The following is a 14669-nucleotide window of genomic DNA, read 5'->3' on the forward strand; positions in this document are numbered from 1 at the left end:
CACATAGAAATGGTCTATTAATGTTTCCTTTGGAAACAAAGGTGTCTTTGAATGCAGCAAATCAAAGACCAAACAGATTACAGAAGTGAACACAGAATTTACATAGCAGCCATATTTGATTTAAATCATACTTAAAGTGGCAAACACTACCCAGAAGACAGCCCAATCGGTGCAAATAGACTGTAATTTAACAAATGCTGAAAAAAGTAAACTCAAACTATGATTTGTCTTTGATTTTGTCAAAAGATGATCAAATGGAAGCCAAATTAGCAATTAACAAGAGATGGCAAATCCATACAACAATAAGTTAGTCACTATGTTAAAATTATACTAACAACAGTAAGTCTGTTGTAGCAAACTAGTTGTAAATCAACAAAACATACTGTAATAATAATGTATTTAGCAATGACTGCTAATATAAATAATTTGTTACAGGAGATGCAATAATATGTCTGTGAAGTATAATGCAAACTTTTAAAAAGTGTACATAATATGAATGAGATTTGCAGAACATTTGCCATTACTGCTTGGTTAACCTTTTGTATAATCCAATCATGGGTTAATATTGTATAGGACTGTAATAACAGATGAACTCTATTTTACTCTATCCAACAACTGATTGTAGCATTAAAGTGCTCATTGATACAATACTATACTTTCCACTGGTGGTATTTACATAATACTCAGCCCTTCCACATGGTTAAGATATAATTTTCGACTTTCTGAGAAGTAATTGAGAGATCTCAGATGGCATGTGAGTGATGTGTCTTCTCAGAACTTCATTTGCATTTGTAGTCTGATTTCTTATGGGACCCATGTACAAAAACTGGAATTATAAACCAGCAATGTCAGAGGATAATAAATCCCAAAGCCAACTAAGGGTTTTTAATGGAGGCTCTACTAAAACAGAGCAGGTCTGGGAAGTCTGGACTAGCTATGGTGGTACAGTATTGATTCAGTAATCCGAAGCCATCTCCCAAGTGCTTCTGATTTATCTGTCACATTTCATTATAACTCTTGCGCTCTGAAGCTCTTTCTCTTTAATACAATACTACAGAGAGCTTCTAACCATCTGATGTGTCTTCTGTATTGGTTGAATGGATAGTACTCCCTGCAGCAGACTCACTAATTTGCTGGAGTGCGATTTGCTAATTTTACTGTGTTTAGAGATCTTACACTGATGCTGCCGATAAAACTTCAAGGAGATTGGGAGAAAATGAACAATTAATGACCATGTTTATAATATTAAACACTCAAGTAGAGCAATTACATTCACTACAATATAGACTGGCAGAAATGGTGGTTCTTCATTTGACGACTGTGTAGGTTGCTGCTAAATTAATGCTGGAAAACAAAGAGACTATCCTCTTGGGGACAATGACAGCGTGGGTCGTTTGTTCAAGCAGGTGAAAATGAGCTACGTTTACATTCAGGTTAAAAAAACAGAAGAAATGTGACTTTCTTGTAACAGACCAAGCACTCTCTGATACCAGAGGCATTGTGTACTATTTTTGACAGGTATTGTTGGTTTCCCTCAACCATAGCAGCAATCCTTTCCCAACCTTAACCAAGTAGTTTTTGTTGCTAAAAACCACACTTAATGGACCAACGTGTAGGGTTAAGTAGCATCTTGCAGTGAAGTTGCAGATTGCAACCAACTGAATACTGCTCATCTTCCAAGCGTGTAGGAGAAACTATGGTTGCTTGTGAAAGGTCATATCTAGAGCCAGCATTTGGTTTATCTGTAGGATCCTGTGTACATAAACATGGCTCATTGTAAGGTAACAACACAGCAATTCTTATTTTCAGGTGATGATATGCTAATAAAAACATACCTATGAATATTATTTTCATCGGTATGTTTCTTTTCTGCCAATAGATCCTCAATTGGCTGGTCCACCACTTTAATACTGAATTAAATATCTCAAAAACTATTAAGTGATAATTAGCAAATGTTAGAATGCATGCAGGCTAAACTGAGATTGGGACCTGGTTAATGTACCCTGCTAAACATCAGTGTATTGCCATTGTTAGCATTCTGATATTAGCATTTAGCGCAAAGCCTCACAGAGCAGACAGCCATGACCACCATCTCCCCCCATTCTTAACCAAGGCCTTTTAGTTACCCAATCATGACTAAATCTTAACAAATGGAATAGTGGCTTAAACAAAACCTGCTTTTGTGATTCATTCTTGAAATGCTCATATGTGTCATGGTGTTGGTAGGCCCTGAAAATGATCACTACAGTGTGCATGTCAATAGCAAAGACAGTGGATACAAGCTATCTTGCAAAAAGACAATATCCAGATGGCTAGAAAATCACATTTGTGTCTCCAATCCAATTTCAGGACTAACTGTCCACACTGATATTTTTAAGAGATTGATTAGGAATTTTATGTCCAGGCATTGTTAAGCTATCTGCACTGGTTGCTATAGTAAGGACACAGTACTGCGTAGGTATGTGACCAGAGTTAGACCGGCATGCTGCAGGCAAGATGAATGAATCAAGATAAACAGTCTCTCTCTTCATGCCATAGCAATATCTAGTTGTGGGACAAACCTCTGCCACCACACCAGACAGCATCAGTGACAGATGTGCAGTAATGTTGGCAGGCTAACCATGCTCTGAATGTGGCATCAGTGTTGTATGCTGTTTGCCAGTGGTGTAAAGGACAGTTTGAAATCTGATCTGAACAGGCAGACTCTGACACACATACAGTATCAAGATATTCTACTCAAATCTGATTGAACGCCACCATGAAAGTGGTTTAAATCTGATTTGCGCTGAAGGCACTATTTTACTCATTTTACTCTGGAAATTAAAATCTGGACCGCAGTTTCCCTGACCGCCTCAACAAAGAAACACCTGCAGTCAAGAGAACAATGCTTATCCTCCCATTTTCTGTAACGACTTGCTATATCCTGTTTGGGGTCATTAAGTTAATAACACCACAAAACAAATGGAAGTGACATGGATTTAGTAATTGTAGTGGCATATAATTAATAATTATTACTAGTTGGACGTGATGGACATTCAGAAGACAGTCAGTTCGAGAGTAATTTCTGTCTGTGCTATGAAGGACAGAGAGCCGTAGACGAGCTGACAGTCTGGCACAAGAGTGTTAAAGTTATTATTATTATTAATTTCTGAATCTCATTCCATGTTACATAACACTTCTCCTTACAGTGAGCGGAGCTGAATAACCACAATGCTCCGTGAAAGCATGTAGGCAGTGCAAGCAAATGTCAGCTGTCTTACTATTGGCCATTATTGAAATATACCGTCATGCTTCTGTAAACCATTAGTGCTGCCATCTGAAATGCCCTTCCTCCAAAATTAGGAATTTACAATGAATAATTGTACAACTTAAGTAAAAAAAAAATCCCCAAAGATGCAGTGAAATGGAGGCATTTGTAACTCTGTTGTTTGGTCCTATAAGGCACAAACTACACCAGACTGAGCCAATTAAACAAATGAAATGTTTAAAACAAACTCAAAATTGCTACATTTATTTATAATCATTATTTTGTATACTGTCAACCCTGATTCGTGTATTGGCTTTAGATTTCTCTACGGACAATGAATTGTGGCACTGTGTTGTAAAAGCTGAAAGCTATTCACTGTTCTACTTTGATTCGACTTCAAAATCCAATTCAACTTTATTTTCATTATACTTGCAAAACACCATAGTCTTGCCATTCCAATATTGTTGTGGGAAAGTGTATCACTAGTTAATATACATTATGCATAGTGCACCCTTCTTCAGACGAAACACATTTTGCGTGTACATTGACATAATTAGATGAACAACTTTTATACTGTATTTGTTTTCCTTATAGTACATGATGTAATTCTTCTTCATTTATTCACTTTACTATTTTACATCTTCTACAGACCATGAGACATTAATCTTTAACTATTTTTAGTTTTGTTGTTTTCACATCAAAGTGAAGGCTTGGTTATAGAAAAGAAGCTCAAATGTGATTTCTTTTTATTATCATTACTTCTAATTTATTCTTTTTGCTCTCTTCTCTTTTATAAAAGGGGCTGGGCTCCCCATAAGTAACAGCAAGAGGAAACCCTGCCCATGGTAATTATCGAGAAATTATGGAAAATATGGCACCCAATAGAGATTGTGTGGTAGGTATAGAAAGCAGGAAAAAAATGATCAGGAGCTTAGTTTGGATTTTCCTGATCCTGCATGACAAATCAGTTTGGGTTCCCTTATTTCCAATGTTAGGAGAACATTTTTGAGTTCTAAATTGGACGATCTGGGATTAAAGGAAAAAATATGTGAATTATTGAGTGGTATTCACCTTAAGTTCATGCCCTTGACCATAAAACTGCATTCCAGACTAAATGCTTCAAATAGCAGTTGTCAGCACCCCACCATCTAATAGACCTTTCACTATATTTAAAAAATCTACTACTGCATTTAAGTGCAATGGTATCGGTTCTTGATGAATATTGTAATGAAAAATAAGGTTTTCATGTCTTACTGCATTTTAAATCTAAAATTCAAAGTCCCTGGGGAATGTGTAGCCTACATGCCAATGTTGTGCGACACTGGTTATGTAAGTGCGTATGCTGGCTTGATCACAGTAATAACACATAAGTTTAAAGGCAGCATCCATTACAGCTATATGAGGACACTTGCTGTTCTCTGCAGAGGGACTGTCAGTGAGAGCAGTTACAGAAACCCCTTGAGAAAAAAAAATGGATTTTGCCTCTACTTTACCACATAGACAGTGTCTTTGAGTGACAGACTCATTTGCCAGGTTTTGTGGGTGGATGTTTATGCAAATGCATCTCTTCTGTGGGCTGAAATAGCCATCCAGTGACAGGCTAAAACTAACTGGGTTGAAATGCAGGAACATGCAACTGAGAGCCTGAAAGCAGTGCATAATTTACATTACCATCTCTGGCACCGCACAACAAGGGCTTGATAAAAATTTACCACATTAAGCCAGCCCACACAAAAGTTAGAATATGATTTTTTTTAGCCTATTTAAAAAATGACAAGAAACGTTCAAGACATCTGACAGTTTTTATCCACACTAAGAGCTTCAAAGACTCGCCCTCGCTTCAGAACTGTAGAGCAAAGCTAGACTTGTGAATGTTGTTCATGTTTTCTTAGAAGGATGAATAGCATGGTTGTTGAGGCCCACTCTAAAGGGTTTTGCATTCTAAACAAATTTGTCATATGAGAATCACAACTGTTGTTGTCCAATTTAGTTTTTTTGCTGTGAGGATACAAGACCTTCATTTCACACTCAGTTCTAGTTGAGTATAATGGAAACAAGTTCATTGTGTTCCCTCCTTTCTCCTGAATGAGACTGCAGGAATATTTTCTTTTTTTTTTTAATCAAAAATGATGGTTAGTATTGAATTATGCATATGATGGTAGTGAAAAACAATCTAATTTGTATAATAAGATGATTCATCTACAGAGACTCATTACTTGTTATGTTTGCATTCATATAGAAACCGTTTTGAAATCAAAGGAAGCAAGAGCACAACAGTGCCTATTCCTTTGATTTCTAAGGTTCACTTATCTTTAACTCATAAATTGCAAAGTAGAGACTGGATGCTGTGATGTCAAAGCAAGACATGCAATTACAAATGGAAATGTTTCATGATAAATATTCGTTGCCGTTGTGGTGGTGAAAAAGCAGTGGCACAGTAGCACACTGTATGGAGCCTTTGACAAAGAACAGGATCAGCTTTAGCCATGCACACGCTACTTCTGCAAAATTGATGCAGCACCAGTGTGCTACATGATGAGATGTAAAACAAGTTCTTTGCGATGGAAAACCAAAAAGGTCCTTAACACAATGTGCTTTACCTAAAACGTATTCATTGCAAATGATTCATTATGCAAAACAGTCTTTTGCACTGACATAATCTCACAATTCTAAACCTTTAATACTTTTTACGGCTTATGTTTCCTACAGTTTAGAAGACAGACCCCACACTGAGTAAATATTACATTTTAGAAACATATTTATGCAAATTGTTTAGCATAATATAAATAAATTAGAAGAAGATACTGACTGGTAAAAAATACTGCACTTCTCAACTTTAGTTCTCTTCCTTGGTATTCTCAAACCTTCAAACGGTGTCTCAAACCAACCCCAGTCCAACATTCTCACTGTCTACAGTGCAGTGGTGGTTTAGATTTGTTGCTTCGTGTTATTTTTATTTAATGGGCAAAGCTGAGAATGAGAACTTGAATGCTAAACAGGCGAATCTGTGGCATTTCAAGAAGAATTTATGAGTAGTTGTGGGAGCTGGTGCAGCGTGGATACACAGCCACACAAATCTACCACAGTTTGGAATGCATAAAAAGGAACATGCATACAGGTGGGATATGCACACTAATAAATCAAACATGCATGTTTACCTCATTGCTTATGCAGGATTTTACTAGTGGAGCTCTATACAGTTTTCAGGACAAGAGGTGTGGTCGCATTGCATCAGAGAATTAGACACTACATTGCGTAACCCATTACTCTGATTGCGATTCCTGCTGTAATATGACATTATTATAGGCAACAACTGTTACTCACACATTTTATTACAATTGTATTTATTGTAGGCTGTAAAGTTACAAAGGTGGACTTGTCACTTCCATGACACCGCAGAACTGAGGGAGATCGGCCCTGGGTTGATGCTTTCATTTAAGAAATGTTGGTTTGAGCCTTTCTTGGCAGTTTACTGGTACTCTGCTCTGATATGTAATTGTCATTGGTGGACTGTAACTGAAGTACATTTACTCAAGTACTGTACTTAAGGATACATTTTAGGTAATTGTACTTTACTTGAGTTACTTTATATTTACTACAGTTCAGATAAATATTTTACTTTTTCCTCCACTATATTGATTGCATAAAATAATGATAACTAACTATAGTTACTAGTTGCTTTTTTGATTAATATCTACAATGACCTTATAAAATATGATGCATTGATATAGACTGGACTACAACAGTATATCAATAGTCAAACCTGGCTCCACCTCAACCAACTACTACAGTAAAATGTTACTTATGCACAAATGCTACATTATGATAATATAATGGATAATAGTATAACACTTACTGAGGGCCTGCAGATGAAAAGCCTGTATGGCAAACTCTGGCACATTTACATGATGGACTCAAGTGCTAATGTTATTTAGTGTGCATTTTCCCCTTTTATATAAATGAATTGAAACTCACAGGGGCAATATTTATGCATTATGAGCACTTTTGATACTTTAAGTGAATGTAGCTAATAATACTTAAATACTTTCAGATGAATCAGCAAAAAAAAATTTTTTTGAGCTATAACTATGAATCACTTTTTTTTGCATTTGAGGGATATTTTACCTTTAACTATAGTCATGTAGTCATTTGTGTGATTCTTACTGTGTAGTGCTTTCTAGATGTCTGAAAACCATAAATCATGCCCACACTTTTTAAATTGTATTTCAGGTCTTTCTTCCAGGCTTATTGCATTTCATTGCATCCTGTCTGCAGTTCAGCTGTGACAACACAAGGCTTTAATTTAGTCTGAGGCAGTTTGCAGTATACAGTCTGGGTATAGTGGAGAGTTATCACTCTGACTTGGCAATTGCCATGCTGCTGAAACAGAGCCTCAAGACTGAGATCACAAATCCATGTCAAATGAACCACAGTATTCACAGCTGATCTGCATCCACCCCACTACCAGGTTATCATTGTTAGCATCAAGGCTGGTCCTACAGGGAAAGGTAGCATAGCATCTCTAGTATGAAATAAAGATCATTTAAGGGTTTGTGATTAACAATAATGAACTAAAATTAAAAGTGATGCTTTACAACTCGATTGAACAAAATACCCAGAAATATGTCATGTAAATGACCTCATATATATGTAATTATCATCATGATTTTGCTTCAGATGTTGCTTAACTGTGATTGGTGCACATAGATACATGACATCACGTTTTTGTAATCGAGCATAACCATAAGTAATTGAACTTTTTTATTTTTGGTGTTGGACCCCATCTGTTGTTGTAAAAAGTTAATTGGATAAATAAGTTTTCAGGACCTTTTAATAAATCAATTATCAGAAAGTGCCATTTGGTATTATACATAACTATACAAGTACAAGTTTTATCTTTTCAATCCTATAACTTACCGTGCAAAATAAAAACCATACCAGGCCTCATGTGGCGGACTTTATACTTTATTGTATCATAAATTTGTAATAGTAGGAAAACTGAAACTTTTGTGGTTCCAAAGAGCCCATTTGCATTCATGTGTGACAGTGTGAGTGGCTTAAGCAGAACTTTAAACATGGCAACAGTTTTTGTGGTGTTATATCACTGCGTAAAATGACTTAGGAGTCACCTCAGAGCCTCATGAATTTTTATACCCAGAAACAGTGACCTGGGCCATTTGAAGAATATACAGTTTATAAATGTATATTTTTAAGCAGAAAAGAACTGCTCACTCACTTCCAGACTCCATTATCTTTTCCTAACAATCACAGTCTTCAGCATATCCTAAAATAATTTTTGGTGTAATGTTTGACCTCATTTCAACGGTTTTCTGTATATGTCTCACAAAACTGACTGGAATTGACCCAAGCTGTGTAATCGATTATAGCATTAAACTTAATTGTTCCCCACTCTGTACCATCCTTCCTTCCTTCCTTTTTTTTTGAATAGGCAAAATTTAATATGCAGTTAATGGACAAAGAAGATGGCTGGCACTTTCACGCTGATTCTTCGGGGTCCCACAGTCTATCATGCTCTTTGTGTTGACCTTGTCAGTCCTCAACAACTTTCTTTAGCATTTCTCAACACAGCTGCCTCAGGAGGTTTAGGAATAGGCAGAAGAGGCAGCAAGAAAATACTGTATTGAAAAATCAAAGAGCTGAACAAGGAAACAATATTTAAAGTAATCTAAAAGCTAAAATAATTTGGACTAGGATCTTAGGAAGTGGAACATTGGATATTCAAGATATTTACTACAGCTAAGGACAAATAATGCATGTTTAGGATAAAACAAAGATTTTGTGCTGTTGAGCTGAGCTCTCTCCTTCACTGAATTGGAACTAAAATGGCCTCCAAGTGTACTGAACAATGGGGGTGAGCATAATGCAGTGTGACTACTGAGTGACTTGACTGAGATCCAAAGTGAATAAAAGGCCTCACTATGTGAGGCAGCGAGGCTGAGCTGCTGCAGTGCTCAGGACTTTGGCGGGTGACAGTGCATTAGAACGCTTCACACACATTTCATTTGCCAATAAAATCCTATTGCCATTTTCCACATGGCACATGGTCTGTGTCGTCAGAAACCGTAATGATCAAATAAGCATCTGCAGCTGCACAAAGAAGCATCTGCATTTCGTCTTAAACTGGGCATGTTTCTTAGATAATATGAAAAACTTTGATATTTGCAGTCAGTTTGGTGGTGGGCGTCTTAAATCACTAGTGTTAAACAGGGCTAGGGAAATCCAAATAAAGAATGGATATAGTTTTACATTCACAGTTTCATATTGCATCTTAGAGTCACATCAATATTCATTTACTTTTCTCTCGTGTGGAAAACAGAGGATCGGGACTCAGATCTCTGATGTCATAGTCATTTCTAACCTACTTCTTGTACTAACAATGAATTTAGAGGCCCACTTTGTGGACTCATAAAATATTTATTTGAATATTTTACATACATATGAGCTTCAGTTCTTTGTAGTGTTATCGGGTTTGAAACAAATTACAAACCCATATCTCCAGAAAGCATCCTACTGTCTCTTGTCATTGTTTCCCACTATAAGTCAATGAACACATCGGCAATAGGAAGCGGGGGCAGAGATCAGTGCAGTTACCTGGAATGAAATATCTGACATAATCAAAATAATATTTGGATGAACAAACTCAGATTGTTTTTGTTTGTTTTTTTCATTTTAAAATAATTACTTTGCAAAACTAGGACAACATTTCAGGGAAAAGAAATTGTGATTGTCACAATTCTTTGTACCAGGCAGTCATGTAATACTAATCTTCATGTGAATGTCACTGTTCAGGGCTTCATTAACAGTGAACACCTCGGAGGACATGCAACAAAGCACATTCCTCTCAAACAATGAGACTCCTTGACCCTGATCCTTGAAAACTGGCAAATTCCAACCAAACGAGACAAAAAATGAGATCCTTTCCCACAGCCAAGGACAGACTAGTAGACTCAGCCACAGAACAAGACAATACCTCGTGATGTTGCCTATTTCCTCGAGCCAAGTGCAATTTGTAGCTGATTTGAACAGGACATTGTGAATTTGAGGGTTTTCAGCTTGCATGCAAGTAAACAGCATGCATTTGCACAGGATTGGAAGGGGAAAGGGCAGATATCAGGGTAGAATACAACACTAAAATGTTTGCTTGTAGTTACTACCTGGTGACTGAATGGCTCTTTATGCACTTGAATTATATTTTCAAAAAACATGTACCAGGGAAACTGAAATTTGTGACAGTGAAGAGAATCAGTAAAACATTTCCTACCAAACTTCTACTTAAAGCTGATTCTCAGACTCTGAATCACACTGGCCGTAGCCTATCCGAGCATTCATTAGATTTAAAGCGAGAAAAAAGCCAGCACACGTCAGCAGGACATCACAGAACTAACACAGACACTCACTCATTCACCTAGAGTCATCAGCCTTACTTGACTTCCATGTGTGGGATTTGGGAGGAAAAACCCACACAAACACTAAGAAAAATAAAATGCCAGAGAATTAAATCTGTCTCACTGTGAGTGCCACTGCGCCACTGTGCTGTCTCCTTTTACAACTTTTATTCATGAAATGGAAGAATGTGATAAAAATAAAACTGCATAAATGACTCATCCGAGTAGTACATCTGTTTAGGACTTCATTGTGTCACAGTGGTTTTCAAAATGCCACAATATAAGGCAAGGAGTGATGTCTCTTTGTCTACATAATCACCTTAAATATTTAAGAGCTTTAACCTTTAAAATGTTGTTATCCTGCGTCTGTGTGAAACACTGGTGGGACATTTCATTGGCGGGGCTGGAGTATACAACCTCCAGCCCTGCTTTTCTTTGATGTGCTCTGAAGCCATCCTCTACCAGGAACTGAGAAGATCAAAGACAAGCGATTTTATCAAATGGAGCCCTTGTCGACTGTTTGTAATGCTTTATTCTTCATCAGGAACACCCACTCTGTCACCGCAATGCCACAGGAGACACAGTGCTCTTTTAAACCCAGTGGTGATCTCCCCGTTATCCAGATGAAAACGGATTTATTCAAACCTCCCATCAACCGACCCTATAAATAGAAGCTTGTGGAAAATCTTCTGAGAGAGAGAGAAAAAAAAATAAGCTGTGCTCTTAAGCTGTTATTAACATGCTGATAGAAAAATGTCAAATGTTGTTTTGGAGCACAGAATTTTCTGTGAAAATAAGCATAATGCTTACTCGTAATATGACTGATTTGAGAAGGAGATTTTATTAAATGATGAATTTATCTGATAAAAATACACAGCTGAGTCATACTTTCTGGTGTTACTGCACATGCTACTTGACTGCAGGGCGAGTTGTGATGGTAATTTGCATCAGAAACTGCATGCATTATTGCCTAAGGGCTCTAGTGAAAGGGGTAGGTGAACGATACTCAAAATGAGTTCATCTACTCATCCAACGAAAATCTGAAGCAAGAGTAACTCTTATAAAAGCAATAGAAAATACCTTAGGTGTACTAGTATCTAGGTAGATTATTTCTGGAAAAAAATCCTGTCTTAGTGCGTTTCAGAAACGTGTGATGAAGCAGCAGTCAGCTGAACCACTGCAATCGATGTTCACCTGTTCTTCTTGATTAGAAAACTGCCAACTGTTCTCCATGGTGCTATTATAGCAACTGTTATTTTGGTAAGTGCCACAAGGGAGATAGCTCCATAACATTCCTGCTATCATTACCCCCCCCCCCAAAAAAAAAAAAAAAAAAAAAAATCTAAAGGTTGACTCATTATTTTTGGTTCAGTGTGCCATGATGAATGCCCCTCCTTTGTGTCTCACGGTAAACGCACCTCACCTCTGAAGTATGCGGCATATTCCTCTGGGGTTTTTCTCTGCTATCTGTTAAAATGCAAGCAGCTATGTGTCAAGAAGAGCTCCCTTTGTAATTCAAAAAGCTACACACAAGTGTGCTAACTACAAAAACAACCCTCTGCTACCTGGTGACACTAATGAACAGAACCATTACAACCTTATCATATCTATTTTATAATAAATGTTCATTTAGCAGTCTACCTGTGAATGTGTGTGGATGTATAGGTGTTATATGCATTTATGCATATGTGAATTACAACTGAAGCAGCTCTACTGATAACGCCATTTCCTTCTCTTGACATGGAAATTATAGCTCAATTCCAACATACTGCAAATCACGTTGCATTGCTCTATGGCAACACTGGACAAGTGGCAACCCTGTATAATGAACAGCTTTGAAAATACTCTTATTCAATAATCAAAATCTAATCAATTAGCATTAGTTGCTGCAGATTTGACTAGACTCTTCAATCTTATCCAAAAGTTTTGAATGTTGCATTGCATAAGCAATGTGATCCGATCTGAAGCTTCTGCATCCACGATCCCAATCGTTCCACGTGACATGGATGCCAATAAAAAGCGAGGAATTGTGTCCACATGGGCCACTGTTGGTCTTTGTAGGGATGACACTGACATAAATGTATAACTCACCAAAATTATCTTTGGATTTGCAGCCATTTTAACTCTGTGCTGATGTGTAGAAAAACAGCCATTTTAAATTCACAGCAATGATAGTGCATTTTGAATTCAGTCCAGCCAAATGAAAAACCCCCTTTCGGTGGTTTGGTTTGTGCTGCTGTGGTCTTTACTATACCCAACTCCTCTGGCAGCTTTGTTCTTTTGAAGTTGACACATTTCTGAGCCAACTACAGTCTGTATATATCTATGTGTGCTCTTTGTTTCATGGGCCATCACACTTCAAACATGCAATAAGGGCAGAGAAGGGAGTGATTGACGTGCACATTTGACTGACATGATTACTATCTTATCTATGCATACAGTTGTCCTTAAGTCTACATCTATTTCGGCATAACGAGGAAGATGACAGGATACTCACCTTCTTTAGGAGGCCGTTTCACTTCGGCACTCAGATTGCAGGTCTGCCCAGCTTGTAGTTGGGGTGACAAGCAACCCTCCGTTTGTGGATTTAAAGGTAAAACCACGTTGTTGAGCATGAGCATACTCTCTGATTCTCCATCGCCTAAATGCTGAGGACATGTGCATTTTGTGTACACGATCCCACATGTCTCCACTGTCCCTTTCTCTAATTTCAGGCAGTTTTCCAGCCACGTACAAAGCACTTGACACCCAAACTGGCTGGGGCTTGCCTTATTCAACACCAAAAACTCCACGATGGACTTCTCCTCCTCATCCAGCTTCTGTGGCGTCAATCCATTATAGTCATAAGGGAAAACTCTCCGTAGTTGAACGAAATTCTTGTCATACAGCAAAAATACATAAATATTCTTTGAATCGCACAGGTACACTATAGACTCGTTGACTTTCAGCAACTCATTGATCTTTTCGTGTGAGTAATGATCAAACTGATAAGCAAGCAAAGAATATTCAGAGCAGCTCAAGTCTCGCTTGTATAGCTTCAGGTAGATGCTGTATTTGGTAGGATCTGGGTTCTCCAGCGTCCATGTACAGTTTGTATAGTTCTTAGGAAACATTTCAGTCACCGAATATGATCCATAAATGACCCCCTTGACCAGAGTGGAACACCAATAATCTTGGGCACCAGTTAATCCAAACATAACCAGAAGATAGGTGGAAAATATATAAATCAACAGGTTTCGAACAGCCTTCATCCTATGTCATTTGGCCTGCAAGGAGAGATGGAGAGAATTACACAGAGGAATTTTTAAAGCAGAGAGGACACATGATAGATGATCTCTATCGAGTCTGATTGATGTGCTTCAAACATTTCTTATCACGTCCTACCATGAAAATGAAAAAAAAAAAAAAAACATTAACCTCAGCAACATGTCTTTTGCATCCCCATCCTGCCTCCTTCATTACTATACTTTGTGCAAACATTGCCACCTTGTGGTTGCTTCCGCCATTATTTATTTATTTGGGGGGGGGGGCAGTGGGTGCAATAATGTGAGTCATTTAGACATTTATAATTGGGTCGTATTTGGTATAGCACAATCCCTTGAGATATTCAAATATCCCCGTTACTGTAACTGTAGAATATATGACATCAAAAGACAAACGGTAACAAAAAACAAATAGATGTATCCAAGTCAGTGCAGTGCTCACGAGCTGTGGGGATGCAACTGCTCATTTTACGCAGTAACCGGGATCTTTTCTCAAATCAAGCTGTTTCCTTCGTGATTTAGTCTGTTTCCTCACACCACAGTTAGATAATGTGAGGGAGACAAATTCACAGACTGAAAATGTCTGTTCTGCGTCCGCCTGGTCACAATGGCTCCTCTGTCCTCCTGCGCGCTCTCGGTCCACTAACACGACCTGCATGTCTCCGAAATTCAGGGCTTGACATATTTGACAATGCAATTTGATAAAGAGCCAGTGTGTGTGTGTGTGTGTGTGTGTGTGTGCGAGTGTTTAAG

At 37.8% G+C, this 14669-nt stretch overlaps 1 protein-coding gene across 3 annotated transcripts in view; it reads right to left on the bottom strand.

Annotated features, from left to right (window-relative positions):
- The window catches only part of adgrb3 (adhesion G protein-coupled receptor B3), a 111457-nt gene that overhangs the window by 95452 nt on the left and 1336 nt on the right, over positions 1-14669 (bottom strand). For all 3 annotated transcript variants that reach the window (XM_035663834.1, XM_035663832.1, XM_035663833.1), the window contains exon 2: positions 13151-13919. In XM_035663834.1, coding sequence (XP_035519727.1) covers positions 13151-13904 — 754 coding nt within the window. In that variant the 5' untranslated portion in view covers positions 13905-13919. The remainder of the gene's footprint in view (positions 1-13150; positions 13920-14669) is intronic.

The sequence above is a fragment of the Morone saxatilis genome, unplaced genomic scaffold, assembly GCF_004916995.1.
Source record: "Morone saxatilis isolate NCDOM2014 unplaced genomic scaffold, NCSU_SB_2.0 Contig19, whole genome shotgun sequence".
Lineage (NCBI taxonomy): Eukaryota > Metazoa > Chordata > Actinopteri > Moronidae > Morone > Morone saxatilis.